The sequence below is a fragment of the Leptonychotes weddellii genome, chromosome 4 (genome assembly GCF_054177405.1).
Source record: "Leptonychotes weddellii isolate Sample4059 chromosome 4, ASM5417740v2, whole genome shotgun sequence".
NCBI lineage: Eukaryota > Metazoa > Chordata > Mammalia > Carnivora > Phocidae > Leptonychotes > Leptonychotes weddellii.
In genome coordinates, this window is record NC_138372.1 from 140,216,799 (window position 1) to 140,242,613 (window position 25,815).

General features: G+C 46.0%; 1 protein-coding gene across 1 annotated transcript in view; it reads left to right on the forward strand.

The window, feature by feature from the left end:
- BAALC (BAALC binder of MAP3K1 and KLF4) overlaps positions 1-23,430 on the forward strand; it is a 76,033-nt gene extending 52,603 nt beyond the window's left edge. Inside the window, exons 2-3 of the mRNA XM_006744634.3 lie at positions 9,934-10,100; positions 22,088-23,430. Of these exons, the coding sequence (XP_006744697.1) occupies positions 9,934-10,100; positions 22,088-22,198 (278 nt within the window). The 3' untranslated portion in view covers positions 22,199-23,430. The remainder of the gene's footprint in view (positions 1-9,933; positions 10,101-22,087) is intronic.
- Positions 23,431-25,815: the final 2,385 nt, after the last annotated feature.

Genomic DNA, 25,815 nt, shown 5'->3' on the forward strand with positions numbered 1-25,815 from the left:
GTTGACCTTTCTTTGTAGAATGGACTAATAGCAACATGTTAAGCAACAGCTTGTGGGCTGTTCTTGTTCTTGTGTGTCGTTATATTTGATTACTATTTTTGATAGCGTATTTGATGATCAAATATAATCTAATAACTACAAGTTAAATAGCCAGATATTCTACGTGGGTCCAGAGCCACTACTAATGAGAAAAGGCAGAATATGACATAGCTCTATTTTTAAAAAATCATTTTTATTTCAGAAGTAATATATTTTAAAAGGAGACATGTTATAGATAAGGCCCCATTAACCACCCTCTGATCTTGGTTCCCTGCCTTTTCCTCAGACACAAACATCGTTATCAGGTTGTTGGGTGTACACATACACACATATATACATACACATATATGTATACATATAAATACATATATATACATAAAGATATATACACACACGTGTGTATTGCTGTGCGAAAAAATATAATAACGTATATAACAGTGTTTTTCCTACGTAAAAGCTGTCATTTTTAATATATTTATCCTCTAGTTGCCTTACACTCATTATTATATATTGGACTTCTTTTTGTATAAATCTTTATACTTTTAAATTGTACAGAATTCTGTAGGATAGGTAAAGCACAGTTTATTTAGTAAATTGGCTTAGTAAACTGATTGGTCTGCTGGTTCCATTTTCCACTGTTTCAGTGGTATGAAGAGTGTCCTCAACAGGCCTCTTTGTGCAGTGATAAGAGCTTTTCCACAGTAGACACTGACGACTGGAATCGCTGACTCATGATGGTGTGCACATTTTAAACTTGAATAGATTTTGCTAATTGTCCTCCAAAATTGTTTGATTTACACAGCAGCAACCTATGAGAGAACCCATGGACCCACACCCTTTCAACATTGAATATTATCAGACTTAACTTTTGCCATTCTGATAGGTAAGAAACAGTATTTTGTTTTTTAAATTTTGCACAGCTCTGTTTTCAGTAATTTTTAAATAAACTGTGAAGTTTCCAATTAAGGGACAGAAGCATAAAGAATTCAGGTAGGCAAATGCTTTATATCCACTAATAGCAGCCCAGTGCTAGACAGGGTAGGCACTTATAGATGCTAGAGGATTGATTGATTGCTTTGGATCATTTTAAAATGTCAAGAATTAAAACAATACAATTGACTTAAATCTCCTAATTCTGATTGAGCCACATATACTTCTGTCTAATAAGGATGTCTTGCCTAATTTCTAACATCCACCTAGGAGGACGATTTAGTGCAGCTACAGCCAGCCTGGAAAGAGCCTGCTGAAAAAGCTAGTTGTACTAAATTCCGGAAGTGTCAAGGAGTAAAAAGAAAAACAACCACCAGGAAACAAGCTGCCACTTCCTTAAAGGGCTAACCATCCCCCAAAATGAACCAAGGAATAAAAGAAAACAGAGAGGAAAATTTCATTGGGTGACTCTTTCCTTAAAGAAAAATTTCACTAAGTAAAAGAGTGAAGGGCAGGCCATGAAGACTAGCATGGGGCCAGGCATCTTGTGAGCAGCATTAGGGTGCAACCCTGGAGTGTTTTTAAAACCCTAACTGATTAGATCTGCCGTCTTTGTGGGAAGAAGCCAGGCCACAAGCCAGCACACCTTGTCTGCACACATAAGGAAGTGGGGTAGGAATGAAAGATCAAAGTAAGCCTCCCCATTCAAGCAGAAATGGTGCCATGATGGGCAGGGCCATGGCCAAGGATGGCAGCAGGCACTGGAGGGGCCTCCTGGGACTCCACCCTATTCCCAGGACTGCCTTCCCAGCCATGCTAAGGGCGCCACTTGTTGGGGATTGCCTGGGATTGCTCAGGTAGACAACTCTCTGGAGAGGCAGTTTCAGCCTGAGTAAGAAGGTGGGATCCGGACTGGGTTTCATGGAAAAGGAAGGGAAAGTTAGATGCCTGGATGGATATGATGCATTGTCTTCTAAATGTTTGCTGCCTCGCCTCGCCCTCTACCTGTCACAGATAATTGTCAACACCAGTCCAAATTCTTGTCTTCTGTCTCCCCCCCACCCCCCGCCAATGGGAATTCAGCCTTTGCCATCCATCTCCCATTACCCTCTCCGGTGTGGACCTGGAGGGTTTAGTGCAGACTGGGAGAGGCAGGAAGAAAGGGAAAGTGGGTGGAGGGAAGATCTCGCTGAGAGACCGCCATCCTCCTGCACCATAAGCTCGGGTGTAACGCAGCACCCAGCAGAGTGCCTGGCATGTCGTAGGCACGGAACAACTGTTTTTCAAATGACTGGCTAATTCTAAGACAGAGGATAAAGGAACAAATAAGTGATCACTTATGATGATGAGGAAGAAGCACGTGAAGGAGGGGATCAAAGCACATGAAGGAGGGGATCAAAGGGAGAGAGGGAAAAGTAAGACTGACAGATTCTAACAGTATCAGCACGGAGAAGGAGAGTGAGATCTTGATCTTTCCTTTTGTCTGCCTCCCAGTTCATTAGCTTGTTTGTTGTCCTTGGGTGTCTCTGGGGAGAGAGGCATCCAGGCCTGCCTGAATTCAGTGCGGACAGACGGGACTCCCCTTGGTTCTCTTGGGATCCTTTCAGTTCAGCTGTTGCTCTCAGCAGGAGTCTTTTTTGCACGCTGTGGAATACCAGGGGGAAGCTATTTGCACCACCAATCCCCATGGCCAAGGGCAGATGTGATAGGCTGGCAACTCATCTCAGGGAACAGGGGCCCTCCGACACCCTCCTACCCAGGACCCATGGCCTTTGGCAACTGTTAGACTTGAATTGCCGTTATCCCTGTAGATGTACAAGTCCATCGGTCAGTCTCTCTCCCTGACCAGGAACAGCCCATTGCTGTTCAAAGCCAAATGTGCTTCTTTCTTTTCTTTAGTCAATATAATGCGTTGCTGACATTTTTTTAAATTACAGCTTTATTGAGCTATAATTCACATACTATACAATTGACCTGCTTAAAGTGTACAATTAAATGGTTTTTAGTATATTCTCAGAGTTGTGAACAATCAATTTCAGAACATGTTCATCACCTTAAAAAGAAATCCTTTGTTAGTAGTCATTCCTTATTTCCCCCCCAACAACCCCAGCTCCAGGCAATCATTAATCTCTTTTTCTGTCTAGAGATTTACCTATTTCTGCACATTTCATATAAATGGAATGGTATACTATGTGACCTATAACTGGCTTCTTTCACTTAGCATAATGTTTTCAAGGTTTATCAGTGTTGTAACATGTATCAGTACTTTGTTTTCGTTATTGCCAAATAATATTCTATTGTATGTGTATACCACATTTTATTTATCCATCTGTCATTGTTGGATATTAGGGGTGTTTCCATTTTGGGGCTACTATGAATAATGCTCTGTGAACACTTATGTGCAAGTTTTGTGTGGACGTGGGTTTTCATTTCATTTCATTTCATAGACATAGAGTGGAATTTCTGGGTCCTATGGTAACTCTATGTCTAACCTTTGGAGGAACTGCCAGACGATGTCTAAAGTGGCTGCACTGTTTTTCCAGCAGTGAGTGAGGGTTCTGAATTCTACATATATTCGCCAGCACTTGTTATTATCTGCCTTTTTCTATTAAAGCCATTCCAGTGGGTGTGAAGTAGTATCTCATGGTTTTGATTTATATTTCCCCAATAGCTAGTGATGTTGAACATCTTTTCATGTGCTTATTGGCCATTTGCATTCTTGTTTGAAGAAATGTCTATTCATATCCTTTGCCTATGTTTTCATTTGGTTAGTTGTCCCTTATCAGATATAAATTTGCAAAAATTTTCTCCTGTTTTGTTGATTGTCTTTTCACTTTCTTTATGATGTCCTTTGAGGCACAAAAGTTTTAAATTTTGGTGTCCAACCAAAATTTTGGTTGGGGGTTTGATGCCCAATTGCTATTGTTGTTTGTGGTTGTGGGATCATTTTTAAGAAACCATTGCCTAATCCAAGGTCATGAAGATTTATGCCTGTGTTTTCTTTTAAGTGTTTTATAGTTTTAGCCATTACATTTAGATTTTTTATCCATTTTGGGTTAACTTTTGTATATGGTATGAGATAGGGGTCCAGTTTCATTATTTCAAATGTAGATATCCAGTTGCCCCATACACTAGTTGAAAAAACTCTCCCCCATCTCCCCCCCACCAAAAAAAAAAAGAAGAAAAAACTCTTTCTCCATTGGCACCCTTGTTCAAAATCAATTGACAATAAATGTAAGGGTTGCTCACCACTTTTAAAGGACTTCCTGATATTAGCCTTACAAAAAGCCGCATACCAGCTTCTTACACATAGTGTGTGCTCGGAAATTACTCATCACATTGAAGAAATGACAGCTACCTCTCCATTTTAGTTCATTTTGAAAAATAAGGAGACAAATTCTAAGTGGCTGGGTAGTTGCAGTTTATTTAATATATACCTCAGTTCAGGCAAAATTATCATCAGCCACGTGCTCAGGGCCTAAGCCCAGACGCTGATGAGCCAGAGTTTTCATCTGATATGGCTTTAGGAGATTCTTCCCAAATAGACTGCTAGTGTCTTATACTTTACTTTTCAGTCATCGAGGGTCTGACTTGCAGGTGGTTTCAATGACTTTGGACACTGAGATCACCTTCACCAAAGAAAGCCAGATGCTTGGGTTACAGAGGAGTTGCCCCTTGTCCTGCTCTCCACATGACTTCCACTATCATTTTTTTTTTTTAAAGATTTTATTTATTTTTTTGACAGAGAGAGACACAGTCAGAGAGGGAACACAAGCAGGGGGAGTGGGAGAGGGAGAAGCAGGACTCCCGCGGAGCAAGGAGCCCGATGCGGGACTCGATCCCAGGACGCCGGGATCACAACCTGAGCCGAAGGCAGACGCTTAACCGACTGAGCCACTCATGCGCCCCTCCACTATCATTTTTAATTTCTCTGTGCTGACCCCCTCCCAGCTCCATTTCCAAAATAGCAAGAAACTGGCAAGAAGTCATCGGTTGCAAGTTCTCAGCAAGCTTTGGACACAGCTGTTTCCTATCTTTTGGCAAAGTCAGTGATTTGGCTTGTCTTCTGGATGGAATGAAAATTTTGTGAAGGATGTCAAAAAAAGACATACCCCAGGGGCACACAGATGTCTCTCAATTTCCTACTACAGAGTTCACTGTGGAAAGAAATATAGTTGGGCATTTTGCATGTAACCCTCAAAACTAGCATGAGCATCAGTTTCCATGTCAGGAGCCTAAAAGTGCAGTTTTTAGAATTCCATGTCTCAGAATCACTGGAAGTGGGTAGGGGTGGAGGGAACTTGTTAAACTGCATACTCCTGGGCCCCTACTGAATCAGAAGTTCTGGGGGTTGGACACAGGGATCTGCATTTTATCGGACACCCCAGGTGGGTCTCATGCCCACTAAAATTTGAGAACTGCCTACTTCGGATTTTTTCTTTGAAGGATATGTGAATACTTGCTAAGACCGCAAGCTTTGGAAACATACAGAACCTGCATTAAACTTGTTTCTTCTGCTGTAAAATAAGAGTCACTCTCCCATCTTTCAGACTTGAGAGGGCTGGCATGGAGTAGAATTGCAGGTGCAGCTTAGGGTCTAGTACAATGCAGCTTTCACAACAATGTCCCCCTGCCTGGGGCACTTGGCACCCAGAAGGGTTGTGAGATAAAATTCAGGAATTTCAGAAAAACAACAATAATTTTTTTAATACAAGCGTGGCAGCAGTGCTGAGGCCAGTTTCCAGGTTGTAGGGCTTGGGAGACCAAGCTCTATGGAGGGATTTGGGACATTGTGCTTGAATAGATAACCTCTGTGACTCAACATCCAACCCTCCCAGAAAGTCTGAGAGCCTCCCAGAGCATTTAAAAGAATTGCTTTCCTACTTTAATTCCCTAGAGTCAATTTCTGTTGCTTGTAGCTGAGAACCCTGACCGATGCAGCATCTATAACTTCCTACTCAACAACTTGCCATCTGTCCTCTGTTCCTACCACTCTGAGCCCTCCCAGAAGTCACCAGGAGCCTCCTGATTGCACGGTCTCTCCGGCTTTTCTTGGTTCTGTACATTTTTTTGGTGGAGGAGTGTATAGAGGACACAGTGCACCCATGGCGACCCTGCGGGGAGGCAGCTAGGGGAACAAAGACCTGACCTCAGTACGCTACTCTAGACCCCTCTGCTCGGGAGCTAGTGGTACCCATTGGCAAACCCAAACAGAAACCAGTGGACGGGGGAGCCTGTTGACATGGTTTCTTCAGGTCAGTGTCCTGGGACATAGAACAGGGTAGGGAGGAGGGGAAAGTGAGTGTGGAGGAACAGAAGGAATATATCCGGCATGCAGGCTATATACACTGTCCTAGGTGGACGTGTGTGTTCTTTGGATCACTGCTTCCTCGGCTGCGCTGGGGCTGTGGCCTTACCAGCTCTGTCTAGTCAGCCAAGCCTCCCTCTCTTTGTACATCAAACACGCTGTGCTTCTGATGCGTGCCTCATGGCAAGTAATTTCTCAACACTCTGGGAAAGGATTTTGTTTGTTTTCCTTAAGTTTGATTAAAAGCAAACGCAGGCTAACACCCCAAAAGAAAGATAGGCAAATGACTTGACAGTTTTAAAAAAGCCCCACACAATTAGCCAATAGGCACATAAATAATATGGTATCTCTAGTAAATCAAGAAGTGTAAATCCAAGCAGCGAGATACTTTATTTTGCCTCTTAAATTTGGCAAAGATGAGAAACAAAAAAGAAAATATTCAGGGTTTGTGCAGGTTTGGGGAATATTGCCATTTCATATACTGTTGGCAGAGGGCAGTAGGGTAATTGGAGATTTAGAGAGGTAAATCTGGCAAAGTATTGCAAAAGACTTTACAATGTGCCTATCCTTTGAAATCTTGAAGTCATTGTTCCATATTTTCTTACATCCATTGGTTGTTGATAAAAAGTCTAATGTCAGTCTCATTCCGGTTTTTGTTTTTGTTTTCCTCTTCTGAAGCTTTTCTTGTTATTGACAGGGTTTGAATTTTCACTAAGCTCTATCTAGGTTGGCTTTTCTTTTCATTGGTCTTGTCAAGTTTTTGGTAGGCTATTTCAATTTGGGGTTTCACATCTTTCTTCATTCAGTTCTGAGAAATACTATTATTTCTGTGAATAACACTTCCCTTCATTTTTCTCTACTCTCTCCTTCTGGAACCAATCTTCGATTGAGGTTGTAATGTCTGGATTTTGATCCTGTGTTCCCAATGTGTTTTTCATACCTTCACTTGCTCCTTCCAGGAGAATCCCTAGGGCAGCTCATTCACTTGCTCTTTATGTTTGTCCTGCTATTCAGCTTCTCTACTGAGTTTTTAAAAATTCATTTCAACAGTTAAAATTATTATTTCAAATATCTTTAGTCACTCTTGTCCTTGTTTTGTGCTTTCCTTATCTTCCCTCATTTTTCTGGGCAGACTAACTACACTTATTTAAGATTTTCTGCTACATACCTTATTAGCTACGTTTCCTAGGGTCTCCACCGTAAAGTTTGCTGTCTCTCTTCTATGGTATTGGCCTTCTCCAAATGTTTGTTTATTCTTGTTTTGTGCTAATTTCTGTAACTGAAATTTCATGTAGAACGTCAGTTGCACCTACTTCTTTTAAGAAGCCCACTTGGAAGGCAGGGATGAAAACTATTGGCCTAACTCTTGACACTATTTCCAGAGTCAGCCCTCATGGTGTGGATTTTCTCTTTCTCTTTCTCTCAGGGGTCACCAGCCCTTGAGAGTACTGCTCTTCTCCCTGCGGCAGGCCCCTCTCTGTGCTGTTTCTACTTACAACAGTTCTGACACCAAATGTGTGGGATTTTTTTCCCACCAAATCAACCAGTTCTCCAACTCTCCGGATACTGACTAGGTGTCCTACAATTCAGCTCAATTCTGACACCAACTACCTGGAGTCAGCACAGCCCCTACAGGTGAAGGGCTCAGTCCCACAAGACTGTCCCCCACTTCAGATGCCAGTCCTAAGTCCTAGGTCGCCACCTGTACGTGTGACCAGTCAGCTGTAAGTTGGAGTTCTTATATCCCCTCCTCAGGTTCAATAATTTGCTAGCATGGCTCACAGAACTCAGGGACACTTTACTTATGTTTGCCAGTTTATTGTAAAGGATATTGTAAAGGATACAAATGAACAGCCAGATGAAGAGGTACATAGGGCGTGGTCTAGAAGATTCGTAAGTGCATTCTGTTCCTGTGGAGTTGGGGTTTGTCACCCTCTTGGCACATGGATGCTTTTACCAACCTGGATGCTCCCCCAATATTGTTATTTAAGGGTTTTTTTAATTGGAAGTTTCATCATGTAGGCATAATCAGATGACTCAATTTCCAGCCCCATCCTCCTCCCCAGAGTTTGGGAGGTGGGGCTGAAAGTTCCAAGCTCTTAGTCAAGATTAGGTTTTTCTGGCAACCGGCCCCTATCCTGAAGCTATCAAGGGGACCTCCAAGAGTTGCCTCATTAGAATAAATGGCGCTCCTGTCTCTCCTGTCACTCACAAAATTCCAAGGAATTTAGGAGCTCTGTGTCATGAACTGGAGCAAAGACCAAATGTTATAACAAAAGATGCTCCTATCACCCTGTCACTCAGGTAATTACCAGGGTTTTTGGAGATCTGTGCCAGGAACTGGGGGGAAAGACCACATATGTATTTCTTGTTCTGTCACAACATCCCACCTCACAGACCGCTCTGTGACTGCTGACTGGCCTCAGCTGCTGGAGGAGTAGAATGACCAGTCCACCTGGTTGCCCTTGGCCTCCCTGTGGCTGCTGCAGAGCTTCTGCCCGCTTCTGGTCTCCCACCTGCTCGTCCCCCTCATGCTTCCTGGGCCGCCTTTGCTCTGTTCAGTCAGGTACTCTTCAACCAAGTATTCCTTGATGTAGCCCTCTTGCTTTTCAGTGAGGCTATTTATTTAAACCCCATTCTATCATTTCTTGGCATTTGTTATGGAAGGAACATATGCTCAGTCCAACACCTGCAGGTGGAATGGTGTAAAAAACTGTATAACCTTCAAACCAGTATCTCCACTTACAGGAATTTATCCTAAGGAGGTAATTAAGAATAAAGTTTTAAGGGGCACCTGGGTGGCTCAGGCCATTGACATCAAACTCTTGATTTCAGCTCAGGTGATGATCTCATGGGTCTTGAGATCAAGCCCCACATCAGGCTTTAAGCTCATTGGGGAGTCTGCTTGAGATTCTCTCTCTCCCTCTCGCCCTGCCCTTTCTCCTGCTCTCTCTCTCCCTCTCAAATAAATAAATCAATCTTAAAAAAAAAAAGGAGAAGAAGAAAGCTTAAAGCCTAAGGAGTTTCAACCACAGTGACATTTATTGTGAAAACAAATAACCAGCTAGAGGGGATTAGTTGGCTGGCTGGCTTAGTCGGTAGAGCATCCAACTCCTTGATCTTGGGGTCATGAGTTCAAGCCCCACATTGGGCATAGAGCTTACTTAAAAAAAATTAAAAATAAGTAAATGGTGACACATCTGTACAATGGCAAACTTATTGTGTGAAAACTAACAAGGCAGAATATTGAATTGCATGGAAAAATGTCAAGTTTCAGGTTACAAAATTATTTTAAAGTCTCATTTTTGTTAAAAAAAAAAATACACACAAAGGGGCACCTGGGTGGCTCAGTCAGTTAAGCATCTGACTCTTGATCGCAGGGTCATGAGTTCAAGCCCCACATCAGGCTCCACACTGGGTGTGGAGCCTATACGTATATATATATATATATATATATATACACACACACACACACACACACATATATATGTATATTTAAAACCCCCCACACATGTTCTTTTAGGAAAGGGTAATTCCGCATGGTGGGATTGTGGTGACTTATTTCTTTGTGGCTTTTCCCCCCACACGCTTGGGGATTGTTTGCAGCAACTGTCATGTGCAAGACTCCCATGCCATCCTCTGCTTCTTTCCCCAAGGTGTGCTGGAAGACGGACTCTCCTCCACTGGTGTGCCCCGATCTACAGCCCCAGGTGGAATCTCCAACCCAGACAAGAAGATGAGCTGTGGGACCCAGTGCCCGAATCCCCAGAGCCTCAGCTCAGGCCCTCTGACCCAGAAACAGAATGGCCTTCGGACCACGGAGGTAGGTCACAGCCACATAAGCCACTTGGTTCTGGAGAAACGGGGAGAAGCTTGCTTCAGAATAGGGCCACGCTGAGATGGTGCCCAGGAAAGGAGCAGTGACGGCTCCCCATGCCAATGGAGAGTCTTCTACTCCACCCATGGGAAAACTGTTGCAAAGGCAGGACCCCACCCTATTCCCATCCCTGCCTCGAGGGTTGCCATGTTTTGTTGAATCAGCAGAGATGGGCCCTTGCTGTCTGCACTCTAAAGGAAGCGTGTGTTTGCTTAAATACAGCTTTGTTCGAGGATCCCTTCAGCACAGCTCTCACCATCTTGATACTGAGGATGCTACTGGGCACAGGAACCAGTTTGGGGCCAGGCAGTGGGCAGGGAAGGAGAGAGAGAAGACAGGTGTGGTAGGAGACAGGCCAGGCGTTTTTACCTCACACCCTCCCCCGAGGCAGGCAGTGGGAGCATCCCCACGGTGGTGGTGGTGGGGGGGCTATCATTGCAGAATGTGGTGGCCGCATCACCCTCAGACTGTTAGTGTTGAAGAAGAGGCAGGGCTGTGGCATCACAGAGCCAGGGGGCCTCCTTTGGAGTCTTTCCTTTCTCCCAGAGCTGTTGTGGGGAAGTGCTCCCCCTGATGGCCCTAGCTCCTCCCACGGGAAAGACTGCCCTTAGTAGGCCCACCAGGGGTTGGCCTCCTCCCTCTTCCTTCCTCCCCCACCTCCTCATCTGCCCCTGCCCCACCCTCCTCAAAGTCCACTGCTTACCTGATGCTGATTTTCCAAACCTATCCCCCCGCCCCCACTCTCCCCTGTCAAAATTTACTGGTCCTGTCCCCTCAGGCCAGGGCCACCTGTTTCCTGATTCTACAACTGGTTCTTTAATGATGGAATTCTTGCTCAGTTGAGTGAGTTACCTCCCTAACCCTTGGTTAGAAAACCTGTTGCCAATTCAGCTTTAATGCTTGTTAACTAAGTGGCCTGGCAGGAACCACTTACTCTTTCGGAATCTCAGGTTCCTTATCCACACAATGGAAATAATAGCACAATGAGAGAACAGATGGGCCTGCTCTGTGTAAACTGAGAAGTGTTGTAAGACAGGCAGTAGGGATTAGCAGCGGATGGTTAGGCACACAGCACCCAACAGGAAGGAATGAAGCACTGGTGGTAGCTCTTTAGACTCAGAAGAAAGACATGGAGGGGAGGGGATAGACTTGAACTTGAGGGTGGCCCTCTGAGGGTCCTGGATCACCTACTCGGCCTGTGCGTGAGCTGGCCTTCTAGAGACGTAAGCATCATTGCCTGCCCCCCAAGGGTAGGCCCCACAGAACTATGCTCAAAAGCTGGGTGACTGCTTTAGCGCAGGCCTGACATTTGTTCCGGAGGCTCCTTCCCACGCATGTGCCCTCACCCTTTGAGTCAGGCTGGGTCCTGGTGGGCAGGAAGCAGCTTTGCCTGGTGTGTGGCATGATCCATACACTGGCTTCCTGCCCCCCCACCCCCAGCATTCAGCCCTTTAAAATTGTGCTCCGCAATTTACAAAGTGCTTTTAGGTCTGCTGGGGCATTAAATTCTCCCAAGAGCGCTGTAAAGTAAGCATCATCCCCAATTTATAGAAAAGGAAACCGATTCATTTGACTTATGACATGAGTTGTTCATGTAAGTGCTGGAGGTGGGTGCCAGTGACTTGAACTTGAAACAGGCCGCTATTATAAAGATGGAGCATACAGATGTGAACGGACTCTTTACTGAAGAATAAGGTATTGGTCCTTTATGGCCACAGTAATGCTGCATACCAAAGCACACCAGGTTCAGTGGCTTCGAACAGTCGTCTTTGGTTTTTCCCCTCACAATCAGTTCCAAGTTGAGTGGCTAGGCCTGACTTTCGACACCAGGCTCCACGTGTAGTTCCAGCTGTTCCACGTATATTATTTTGGGAATCGGGCCAGAAAAGCAGCATCTCTGAGGCATGTCTACATGCCTTCTCATGACTACAGTAGAGACCCAAGAGGGCAAACCCAAACTATCCGAACCCATTTCATGTCTCTGCTCGTATCCTGCCTGCCAACCTCCTCTTGGCCCAAGCAGGTCACATGGACAAGCCCAACATCAAGAGGGCAAGGAAGTACACACTGTCCCCAGTGGAGAGACAGCAAAGGATTAAGGGCAATCATGCTATCTACCACAAAGAACGTACATTCAGAAAAACGCCCACATCGGTTGTAAGTGCAATGAATCTTTATAAGGCGACACACCCATGTAACCGTCATCCATGTGAAGACACAGAACATTCTCCGTACCCCAGAAATCTCCCTTGTGCCCCTCACCGTGGTGACTGGGATGTGCCAGTCACTGTCCACCTCTGCAGCCTAACCACTTTTCTGACAGCTAGCTAGATTCTAGGCCAGTTGTGTTTATTTTTTAGATGTTTGTAAATGGAACCATATCGTATGTGCTCTTTTGTGCCTGGCTTCTTTTGTTCAACATGGGGCTGGTGAGACTCATCTGTGCTGTTGTGAGTTGTAAAGATTTGCTCATTTTCATTGTTATGTGTATCCCCTTATGTGAACGTAACCATTCTATTGAAGGACACTTGGGTTGTTTCTGGTCTGGGGCTACTGTGAACAATACAGCTGTTAACCTTTGTGTGCATGCCTGCTGGTGGACATTCATTTCTTTTCCGTATATTCCTAGAAGTAGAATTGCTGGTTCATAGGATGGGGATATATTCGACTTCTATAGATACTGACAAGTCGTTTTCCATGCTAACCAGCTTTACACGCTAACGAGCCGTGGATGAATTCCAGTTATGGAACATAAGAATTTAAAGCCAGGAAGTTGGGGCCCCTGGGTGGCTCAATTGCTTAAGGGACGGACTCTTGATTTTGGCTCAGGTCATGATCTCAGAATCCTGGGATAGAGCCCCACGTCAGGCTCCGCACTCATCAGGGAGTCTGCTTGTCTCTCTCCTTCTGCTCCTCCCTTGCTCTCTCTCTCTCTCAAATAAATAAATAGATAAATAAATAAAATCTTTTAACAAATACATAAATAAAGCCAGTAAGTTGTGCTTAGTCTTCCTTAGGCCCGTGACAGCAGCCTTGCAGGCAGGCATAGGGCACTAAGCACTTTGTTCTATTATCTCACCCAATCCTCACAATGACTGTAAAATGTTGATATTGTCACCAGTTGACAGAGGAGAACGGAAACTCAGAGATGGCCGAGGGAAGCAGCCCTCGCACCACACACACACACACACACACACACACACACACACACACACACACACACACACACACACACGGTGGGGCCCCCCCGGAGGCGGGGGTCGGTGAGGAGCTAGCCCACCTGACCAGCACATCCCCGGGAGCAGGTGGTACCCGTTGATAGGCCATCCATGCAGGTTGTTTTCACAACCCAGGGAGCAATGGCTGTGGTGTAGCCACTTCCCAAACAGGATCAGGGAGCAGCGGGCTTCGGTTCCGAGTGTTCAGACAGTTGCTCAAGTGCATCAGTGGTCTTTGTGTCCTGGGATCTCACCAGCCGCCAGACATCTTGCGCCCCCCCAAAAGCCATGGCAGAGGTTCTTCTACCCACAGTGGCGGTTTACAAGCCAAGCTTACCTCTGATTGAAGCTCCTGTCAGCAGCACTATCTCGTCCCAACATAGCTCTCAGCGGTGAATCTGCTCAAGGAAAATCATTTTCTTCCTAAACCCTCCAGGGCCTTTGACATACCTCTTCCTCGCTGCTCCCGTATACTCTGGGCCAAAACTTCCTGCCTTTTCAGTGACTGGCTCAGGCAGTATCCACTCGCCTCTTCTCTCTTCCTCTCCCCTCCAAGATGACCTATTACCATTTCACCGCGTTCCCCTGTACGGCATCCGGCCACCGGGCTGATGGCTTTGGGCACTTTCTAAGAGCTTTCTTTCTCCAGAAGAACCTATTCATGAAGCATGCATCTTTATGCACCTGCCTACATTCCGATGTAGAAAACAAGTCTGCGTGTTAGAGGCAATCCTTGCTAGGCCTGGAAGAGTTCTGCTTGGTTCCTATAAGCACTCCTTGGATTCATTCATGTCATGTTCTTCCATGGAGGGCCATCGAGGTGCCAGGCACTGTTCTGATGCCAGGGACCCAGGGGTGGAAAAGGAACACGTGTCCTGTGCTCTGAAGCGACTGCCAATTTTAATGGGGGTGAGGCTGGGGGTGGTCAGATACTACAGAATACATGAACAAGGGCTTCACCGATTTGAAGCAGTGCTGTTTATTTCAAGGAAATAAAAGGCCATTAATAGGGGATGGCAACTCCTCCCATTAAGGTAGACACCTCCGCACAGGTCGCACTGCTTTCTGGAGGGCGCTGGGGACAGCTAGCGGGGCTAATGGCTGCGGGTAGCAGCATCTCCTGCTCTGAGCCCCTCGCCACTTCATGTCCCAGCAGACAGACCATAGCTTCCTTCTTGCAATCCCCTCGGCCCCTGTCTCCCGCCTGGTGTGAATAGGTGCTAACTAGCAAGAGGAATGTGATGGTAAGGATATTCGGCAAGTTGGAACTGTCTCGGTGGAGAGCTCTTTCTCTTTCTCTACTGTGTCTTGATTCCCTCCAGTCCCTCGGGATCTTCCTGACGTCTCAGCGTCTGAGAAATCCTTGACTGGGTCTCCTTCCCCCAGCCTCTTCCCTGAGCTTGACAAAAACCCAGGAGCAAGTCCTGTAGCTGCTCTTCTGTCCTGCTAATTAATTGTTCAGGAAACTCTGGGCTGCCTCCAAACATTTGCTCTCCAGGCTGAATGTGCCGTTTCCTCAGCCTTAGGACTCCTGTTTTTCTCCCCCAGAACTATCTCCTCAGGTATTCAGCTAAGGTAGAAATGTATGTGTGGATACAGCTCTGAGCAGACGAAACTTGAGTGTGTGACTGGCCTCCCAATGAGCCCGCATGTCTTCAGAAGCTGCATCATTGTGAGTTACTTTATTATTCTTGACAAAGTGGCCAGACTGTGCCGAAGAACTCTACCGATGTCCTGACTGGTTCTCAGCAGAGGAGCTTCCTCCTTCTGCTCCTGCCCCCTCCCCCGCCCCAACCCAGTGTCTGACCGGTGGCCAGGCTCGGTCCAGTCCAGGAAAGATGGACTTCAGCCAGAAATGGCTGTGGCCAAAGAGGGAGGCCTGCTCCAGAAAGGAGGATGGGATAAGCCCAGAATTTCTCCGGGGTGGTGGTAATAGGAGATATATGAGAAGTGTTTGGAAAGTAAATATGTGTTTCTCCTTGCAAAACAAAAACATGCCATTAAAAGGAGGGCGAGGGGCGCCTGGGTGGCTCAGTTGGTTAAGCGACTGCCTTCGGGTCAGGTCATGATCCTGGAGTCCTGGGATCGAGTCCCATATCGGGCTCCCTGCTCAGCGGGGAGTCTGCTTCTCCCTCTGACCCTCCTCCCTCTCATGCTGTCTCTCATTCTCTCTCTCTCTCAAATAAATAAATAAAATCTTTAAAAAAAAAAAAAAAAGGAGGGAGAGAACAAAAGAAACCATTGAGGAAAACCAGAGAGGGAGACCTGTCAGAAGGGCACTTTGATACACATTTTCGTTTGAGCCTGGGAAAGGAGGGAATTTAGCAGTATAGGGATGTGGAGGGGTGTGTGTGTGGTGATTTCACTACCTCCATATTTGCAGCTATCTATCTGCTGGCTGCCACCTTATATACATGAAGAATTGCAAGACTCACTATTCATCTAAGGGTCTGTAGAAACACCAATCCTACTGGAAGACTCTCAGGGCAGAGACCTCCTTATTCATTATTCCCTTGCCCCCTGAGCCTACTTCAGGGTTATGAATCTAGTATGTACTCACTAACTCCTTGGGACCTTCCTGACATCTCAGCATCTGAGAAATCCTTGACTGGGCCTCCTTGATTGAATGAGGCTGGCCTAGAACTTCACTAGGATTAGAAAGTTTTCCCACAGCACCACTCCTACCCGGCGCCACCATCATATGATTGATGACTGTACTGTGGGATCCCCAGTACTTTTCTCAAGCAGGTTCTTCTGCCTTCCTAGTGTTTGATCTACCTGAGGTTCAAGTTGAAAAGCAACAACTCCTTTTGGCACTTGCTACCAGATAGATATAAACCCCTATGCTGAGTAGCCTAAGTGAGTACCATGCATGAGGCTGTGGTCGGCACAGGATTTGCTCCAGGCTTGGGGGGTTCTGGAGAGTTTTGCCTGAGGCGTAACCTGACCCCTGCCTTTGGAGCCTAGCATCTGGCCCTGGGTGGAGTTGCTACGATCAAATGTTTCCTGATGACCTCGAATGAATGCCATGAAGCAGCAGCAAGTAAAATCACAGAATTCAGGAATAGCTAGACGTTAGTTGTTATCTGTTTCCCTTTAATGGGGCTTGACTGAAAAGAAGAAAAATGTCTTGAGTTGCAGCTGACAAGGCTCAGTCTTTAATCTTTTGGGAAGGAAGAGAGGGGAGCTGATATTTTCAGTGTCTACCATGAGCCAAACACACTGCATATGGCATCATCTTTACCCCTCTCTCTAAGGGGGAAGCAGCATTTCCCACTCGGGAAAACAGGCTCAGGAAGGTTAGGTATTTGGCCAACATGGCCCAAGGAATAGTGATGTGGCTCTGTTAGACTTAAAACCCAGATCTGTCTGCCTCCAAACCCCATGTTCTTCCTTCCCATTACCAAAAAACAGTGGAGAATTCAGAGTAAGCTTTGGCAGAGTTGTGGGAGGCTGGATGTGGGACCCGGGTCCACCATCTTTAGTTCAACCCACCGTCTTCATTGACATTGGCCTTGGGCAAATTATGTTGGCTTGAGTGAATTCCCCTGTCTCATTGGGAAAGGGAGTGCAGTACTATTTCTGGCTGTCTCTCAGGGATGGCGCAAGAAACAATCAATTGTAAGCATAATGTAAATACTGTATGAAAGTTCTAGGGCAGGGCAGTACAAACAGGTGTGCTATTCCCAGGACATTTTTTTTTTTAAAGATTTTATTTATTTGACAGAGAGAGACGCAGTGAGAGAGGGAACACAAGCAGGGGGAGCGGGAGAGGGAGAAGCAGGCTTCCCGCGGAGCAGGGAGCCTGATGTGGGGCTTGGTCCCAGGACCCTGGGATCATGACCTGAGCCGAAGGCAGACGCTTAACGACTGAGCCACCCAGGCACCCCTTCCCAGGACATTTTTTGTCTTCTTTCTGAAGATTTCTTTTTATACATGTGCTCATCAAGTTATTTGTTGGGTGTCTATTACGTGGTAGGCACTAAATTATATTCTGGGGATATATTCTGGTGAACGCAACACACTGGGTCCCTACCTTCTTGAAGTTTATAATCTGATGAGGATGTGGAAAATATGCAAGTGAAAAAGCAAATACATAATCCAAACCACGGTTAAGGCCAGGAAGGAAGTAAAGAATACTGGGAGAGAGAAATCATTAGCTGTGTTTACCCCTGGGAGAAGCACAAGTGTGGCCAGAGCATAACAGTGCCTTTCATTGTGCCTTCTCTACTCTTTGAATTTCTTTTACTATAATTTTGTATTGATTTTAAAAATAAAAAATACAGTTATAGAAAAATCGATGTCTGCTAAATCATAATCTCAGTAAGCCTTGCTTATCTTTGTTGTGTGTGAGGAACTGTGAAAAGGTTCAGATGATCCCGTGTTAGGTATAGATGTATTTGTGGAGTCAAAGTAAAGTTGAGAACATCTGTATTCCCATGTTGGGGGGACGTGAGAAGTGGTGAGCAGACTCAGCTGCACCCCTGAGTCCAGGCACACTGCCCTTACTTCCATAGAGAATGAGCTGGGTCGTCGACTTCTAAAACCCCAAGAGAAACAGGTTCATCTGAGTTCGAGGCTGCCAGGAAGTTATCACAGTCAATCTGGTTACCCTTGAGAAACGGCAGCCGATAAATTACTTTTAATTAAAGAGGCAGCATCAAGAGGACTAAAATCCATGATTCATAGAGTTCTAAACCTGCAGAAATGAAAATGAGGCAGAGGGAAGAAGAGAAAAGCTGTAAAGCTGAGTGAGAAACAAGAGGTGGCCCATTAACAAGAGTCAGTGCTGATAAAACTCACAAAGCAAGAATTTTAGAAGTGGGAGAAGGATTGAATGAGCAGAGAGCCACAGAAGAAAAAGGTGCCAACTAGGTTTCTCTCATCACTGAGTTGCAAACCAGGAGATTTTTTTTTTTTTTAAGCCAGTAATTGCAAATGGGACATGTTTTCTTTTCCTGTAGTTAAATAAAGGGAGTGGGCTGTGAAATAAAAAGGTTTGGCTGGCTGAGAAGCACATCATAGGGGAAAAGGTCTCTTCTACACACTGTCTGAGGAACTAAATAGGAAAATTGTTCCGTGTATCCCGATAGCTCTTCTCTTATAGGAGGGCAACGCAACTTCTCAAGAGGGCTTCTAGAGAAAATAACCTGGCATTGTAGTTCTCTTTCTCCCTCTCATTTGGGCTTGAAATCTGAGATTTCCAAGGTGTACCTAGATTCCAGCAACGACCCACCCCCGAATGTCTGCATTGCTCTTTCATAAAGCACTTGCAAGAGAATGCCTTGTTGTTCTGTTTAACTTGATAGAGTTCGTACAGCGTGATTATTTGAGAGTGGACTTGTTTATGGCTTAGAGGCTGTACCCACCACGGGAGTACAGAACTTCAGTTGCCCTTTATCCAAATGCATACGGCGCAGGCTTACCGTCGGTGTTGTTTAGAAGAAGCTGCAGCAAGACCCATAGTTCTGGTAGAATAAGAAGGTTTTCAGCTGAAATTTAGAATGTTTGACATCATCATTTTGCAAATAGAATTAATGGCAGCTCTAACTGGACTGACCGACCATCCTGGTTTGTGGGGGCCTGACCAGGTTGCCAGAACGGAGGACTTCCAGTTTTAAAACGGGCCAATCTTGGGCCAGTTGGGAAAAGTTGGTCACCCTATTAATGCTGAGTGACATGCTTAATTCTCTCAAAAAGGCCCACAAAGAATCAGGCATTAGTGCCCCATGTTTCAGGTAAGGGAACTGAGACTGAGAGGCTAAAGCAGCATATCTTGCAGCAGCTAACTGGTGACAAAGCCTTGCCCTAAGGCGAGCTCTGTCTGGCCCCAAAGCTTGTGCTCTAAATAATGCCACTTTGGATGGGCTTTGGATATCCAGATTTAAGAAACTGCAAAAAGAAAAAACAGAAATTGCCCCGTTGTTCTTGAGATTAAAACCATGCATATTCTGTGGCTGTTCTGGGAGTGACTATTGTGTAGCTTTGGACGCTTAAACAGGCAAGGAAATGAAGAATCATCCAACTATTGAATTTTTGCTTATATTTTTAAGCTTAGAAAAGCAGACTAAAATACAGAACAGAGCATTTTCTGTGTATAATCTTTAATAACCTTTTGTGAAATCTTGCCAGGAACTCTAAAGAAAAGCAGTTATACTGTTTGGAAAGTTTACATTTCCATTGTGGAAAGCTCTCTTACTGCCTCCTGGTTTGAGGGGAAGCTGCTGTCAACTTGGCTCATTTCAAATAAAGCCTCTGTGTCTCCATTCCATGCCCTGTCCGCAAGGCTTGTATGCAGCAACACCCAGAACGCAAATCAGATGGAATCGGCCTCCTAATTGCCGCACTTTTCTTTCTTTAGGAGACAAAATTGTTTGTGGGACTTTAGGAGTTCTCTGCTTTTAGGGAAAAATAAACCCATCAAAGTCACTGCTTACCCTGGTGCCAGTTCAGGCTTGGAAAAGCTGAGAGTAAGACTAAGTCCTTAAAACAGCATTGACTTCTGGTTGTTCAAACAAGGGCGCATTGACAAATGCAGTGTGCTCATTCATTCATTCATCCACTAATTCAACCAAACTTCAGTAGAGAGCCTGCTCTGTTTCAGATGGTGCCAGGCACTGGGAACATGAAGAGGAGAACAGTGAAGTCCTAGCTCATGACATCAACGGACAGGACTAAAATTGCATATAGACAAAATTATCCCCTAAACGCCCCTCAGATCACCCATAAAGTATTCTTAGGTCAGGTTCCCTAGAAGCAGAGCCCAAGACGAGGATTCTTGTGCAAGCAATTGATTGAAAGCAAGATTTCACAATTTCTGGGGCAGAGGACCCAGTTCAGGCTTATATGAGCTCTGCTGAATCCCACATGGAGCCTGATCCCACAGGGGCTCTGGAGCATGAAGATGCCATAGATTTATATCCCCTCAAGGCAAAATGGCCAGCCTTTTGTATCCCCAACAATGAGACATTGGCTTTGGGCTGTCTCCAGGAATTAGTGTGTGACCTCTGTCGCATTTCTGAGCAAGGTGGCTCTGATCAGATGAGGGCAATTTTCAAAACATGGGTGCTGCTGTGAGCCGTTAGCTGCCAAAACTCACAGCAGTTGGGGGATGGATACAGCAGGCATGTAAGAGAATCTGGAAGGGGCATCCCAGCAGCTACTACACAGGATTTATGTGACAAGTTACAAACTACAGATCATTTGTTAGTAAATCAAACAGGCCACTTTCTTTTTCTCCAGTGGCCCCATAGTCCACCATGTCTCTGGATGCACTACGGATAAAGTAGTTGTCTTGTATTCAGGGGTCATATTATATTACGAACATGCATCTATCCACACTCACACCCAGCATGGGGAGATGCTCACGCCCTGGGAGATGCTCCCTCAGATCTGAGGCGGACCGTGTTTTCCAGGAGGCAGACGTTGAGATGTCATTATACAGGATGCTCATTGGGCATCAACCACTGTGGTGAGGACGGATGGAAGCAGGAGTGGCCAGACGGAGGAGGTGAGCCAGCCAGATGCAGGCTGAGCAGCAGCTGCAGCTGACCCCACCCCGGGGGGACCTGTAGAGCCTAGCGGCTTGTCAGAGCTGGCCTGCTTTGTGTCCAAATGGCCAGGCCTTTGTACCCCCGCATTGGGCCAGCTAACTGGGAAGTTATTTACTGACTCCGCTCCCAGGAGCTAGGCACCAGGTCTTCCTGGGCTGGGGATTGGGTGCCACCTGTCTCTGTCCATCCACTGTGGAGGCAACTCCTGTGACCCCTCCCGTGCTCACTCCAAGCAGTTGAGCAGAATGGGCACAAAATCACTCCCCACTAGTTAAAGTTTACTCTTGAGGTGGGACACATATAGTTGAAGAACCTACAGTTTAGTCAGTGCTTTAGTATTTAATATGAACTCTGGACTTTTATCATTGGTTTATCTTCACTTAGAAGTGGATAATCTGTCTTACTTTCTACTTGTTATACTTACTAAATCTTTTTGTGGTTTTTTTTTAAAGAGTTTATTTATTTGACAGAGTGAGAGACAGCCAGAGAGGGAACACAAGCAGGGGGAGTGGGAGAGGGAGAAGCAGACTCCCCTCTGAGCAGGGAGCCCGATGCGGGCCTTGATCCCAGGACCCTGAGATCGTGACCTGAGCCGAAGGCAGACGCTTAACGACTGAGCCACCAAGGGCCCCCGTGGTCATTTTTTTTTTAGTGACAGGCATTATGCTGAGTCCCTTAATGCATGACCTTATTTAATCCTTACAATAATCTGGTGAGATAGGTACTATTAATATTCCCTATTTTACGGATGAGAAAACTGAGGGTTAGGTTAGAAAAAAACTTGCTCATGGTGGAATTATCTAGTCAGTGTTTGAACCACAAAGTCTGTCTGGCTCCAGCTCCACTCCTTCGCTGCTTTACTAAAGCTAACTGTGGAACCTTCCACACTACCCCTTGATGGACCTTAGCGATAAATGCATTCATTCCGCAATGTTTTACTGAGCATGCCTTATGCCAGGCTCTGTGCTAGGTCAGTATTAGAGTTTCAGCAGAGAAACCTCTGAAAAGGAGTATATGTGCATGTGTTCTCGTGGGTTCTTCTTCCTGCCTGTGTGTGTGTGTGTTTGTTTGCGCATGTGCACGTTTATGTAACAATCTCAAGAGATGAATGCAAATTTGAATATTTTCTACTAACTCAATTCATGATGTTAAACTTTAACAGGCTAAAAGAGATGCTAAGCGAATGTCTGCAAAAGAAGTCACCATTAACGTTACAGACAGTATCCGACAGGTGGACAGAAATCGAAGAATGGCGAAGAACTGTGTTAACTAGCAGAGTGTTCTACTAGAAGGGCGGACGGACTTCTTTGGTGCCCTCCACATGCTGGACCCCATCAAGGAGTCTCAAAGAAGTGGGTGGCCCTTGCTGGGTGTGAAGAATGCTGCTGCTTGAGACACTCTTACCTGGCAGGCCAGTGGCCGCCTGGGCTTTTGGGACATTCTCTGCCTCCTACTTACCACGTTGATGAATTGGCACAGTACTTGCCTAGGGTAATAAGCTGCAAATGTGCAGTTTGCCTCTTTGCAACTCCTGCAGTGTGGTCTGATGGAAAAGTGGTGAGCGAAAGCCACAGGTGGGTGATGAAACAGAGACCAGCAGGAGTAGGTTCCCTGGTGAGAGATGCTCACGTGGGTTCTGAGCTCTCCTGCGCGTGGTCGTGTGCGCTGTTGCGGGCCAGCTAGTTCTTTGGTTCGTTCCTTCGGAATACCGCCAATACTGCCATCAGAAAGCTTACCGTGTTCACTTAACAGCTGTCTTTCACCCAACTGCAAACCCAGTTATAGGAGAAATCACGAACCAGGAAAACTCCCAGCTCTACTTGTTTCCTTAGCTCAGTAGGAGACAGATTCAGATCCCCTGTCACGCAAACTAACCCCCCCAACACCCACAGCGTGTTTTGGGAGCTCTCCATGAGGCAGTCACACCCGTTTCTCATCTGCCTTCCATGTCCGCCCCCCATACCGGTGTCCACGTCAGCCTCCGTACCACAATACCGCGGTCACCATGGTCCACGCACCCAACCTGGGACGCCCTTCAGGGCTCAGCCAGACACCGCATTTACAGAGCTTTCCAGGCCTCTCTGCTTGTGCTCTTGGTGTTTGTTCTCTCTAGTTGGGTCATTTGCGATGGTTGATCAAAGCGCGGACATAGCTCACAAGAGGGCGATGATCCAGAACCCACCAGCAGCATACACGGCTTCGCTCTGGCCTCTCGACCACGGCGCCAGGACTGTGCCATGTGCTGTCTGTGAAGGAGTTGCTTTAGAAAGCCCGGACCTGGTTGCCGTGCATTCACGTTGACATGAGACTGATGCGCCCTGTGTTAGACATCAGAGGTGGGGAAAATGTTATTATCTAACATTTCTTTAAACATGTTCAGGTGGAAGTACTTCCTCCAAAGTAATGTAACATGATTTTTAAAGGACTGTTAACATAGCCTGGATTGTGAAAGGCAGGACTAAAGATGTACCAGACAGTACCAATAAACTCCGTGTTTAGCAGAAATAGGCAGCCTGATGGTGTGTTTATATAATATGGTCCAGAGAATTGACATGCCTAGATTACAATTTAGAAACGGCCTCATGACCTGCCAATTTTGTTATTCCTCAAACACAGGAAAATAGTGCCCTTCCTTCCTTCCTTCCTTCCTTCCTTCCTTCCTTCCTTCCGTAGACTGTGTATTTATCCATTTAACATTAAATACCAACCCTGCACCAGGCACCTTGCAGATGTTGAGAGATTTGGAGTCTGGCCGGTCACATTTGTATATCCTGACTCTAACAGTTGTTGTGAATTGTTCCACAGTGGAACTCACTTTTACATTCAGAATAGGTTTCTCTCTTAAACCCTACTTAGCTGGACATATTTATTTATTTATTTTTTTAAAGATTTTATTTATTTATTTGAGAGAGAGAATGAGATAGAGAGCATGAGAGGGAGGAGGGTCAGAGCGAGAGGCAGACTCCCTGCTGAGCAGGGAGCCCGACGTGGGACTCGATCCCGGGACTCCAGGATCATGACCTGAGCCGAAGGCAGTTGCTTAACCAACTGAGCCACCCAGGCGCCCCTTACCATCACTTTCTGTCGTGAAGTTTGTGTCGATAAAGTCATCAGTTTCAAGCCCATATGGACAATATAGAGAGTCTTTACTGGAACCTTAAATTTATATTTAGGGCTGTTTAGATTTTTTTCTTTGACAGAAATGTCTTTTATATAAGTGATCTCTGTGAACCCTTCAAAAAGCCTTATGAAGTAAGTAAGGAGACCACTATTCTCCAATTGAGCAGAGACTCAAGGGAGAGAAGTCTGCCTGCAAATCCCGGGATTTTTCCGATGTATAGCGTGGTGCCTTTCCTGGCAAGAAGGTCTAATGTGGCTGGGAGGCTGAGCCATTTCACAAGGTCTGAGAGGAAGCTGAGCCCCAGTCTGAGAGGGTGACAGCAGTGACTGAGAAGGGCTGGGGAGCTTGGGGATTTTGGGTCTGGCCCAGGCTTCCTTATCCCTCCAGAGAGGGTGACCCTGACCTAGCTCAAGAGGGCATCTTTGGTGAAGGTCAGAAAGAGGAGAGACCTCACGATTTAGAGGAGCTTGACATCGCACCTGTCAGAAGAGCTGCTAAGACTTCAAGCTGAGAGGAACAGGGGCCACCAGGAACCTCCCTGATCTGCCCAGGCCCCAAGCGCTCCTTGGGTGCACAGGCCAAGGACTGTACCTCCTCGCCCTGTCCCGCCATCACCTCCACAGTGCTCCCCGCTACCCCAGGCTACCTGAACACACTCCTGTTTGGACTCCCTGTTAACCTTCACCTGCTAATGACCCTCACCAGCCCCACTCGCCAGCTACCCCACCTGCCACAGAAATGTATCCCATCCATGTTTGCTCCCCCAAGCAGGGTCACAAACCAGCAGTATCTCTGCTGGACCAGATGACAGACATGCTTACTGTTTGTCTGTCATGGTGTTAAAACCCGAGAATTTCACAGAAAAAGCCAGCTCTGGTAGGGACTTCTAGTTTAGAACTCCATTATCCATCCTCCCGTTCTTCCTTAGCTGGGCCCATATCCACTTAGAAAAAAGATTATATTTTTCAGCCTCCTTTGCAGCTAGGAGTAGCTATATGATTTAGTTCTGGCCAATGAAAAATAATAGTGGGGCATGGAAGCCTCCAGGAAGTCTCCTTTTCTCCTTTTCCTTCCTGCTTCCTAGAATGAAGAGGTAATGGCTGGAGCCACAGCAGTCCGCTGGGTCATGAGGTGACCTTGAGAATGGAAGCCATGCTGAGCTGAGCAATAAATTAGAAGAAGCCTAGGTTCCTCGTTCCACTGAGTCTCCATGGATTGCACACCCCAGACCTCTTTTTGTGAGAGAGAAATATACTTCTACCTCATTTAAGCTACTGTTTCATGTCACTACTCACAGCCAAACCCAATTCTAGTTGATATACAAACTTTCCGTCTTCTTTTGAAAATTTGGGAGATCTTACACCTCTGGTCTCTTACTGCCACTCGGCTACAGTTGGCTGCAGCTGATAAGGGTGCATTAGCTAAGTTACGAGGTCTCTAGATTGTCATGGCCCCCACCACTCATTGTGGCTTACACACAGCAGCTTCCAGATTGGTGTTACCTGCCTGAGCCCTGAGACATTGGCATTTGCAACCCCTGCCCCAAATTGTGTTCCCAACATGTTCTTTTCAGGAGTCATCAAAATATAGAAGGTCCTTTTCCCCATCCCAGCAGTCTGGGAAGCCATTCTCATAAGAATTTTCTGGGCAGGCAAATTACAAACGTGACTCAAGAGGCACCTGGGTGGCTCATTTGGTTGAGTGTCTGCCTTTGGCTCAGGTCATGATCCCAGGGTCCTGGGATCGAGCCCCACATCGGGCTCCCTCAG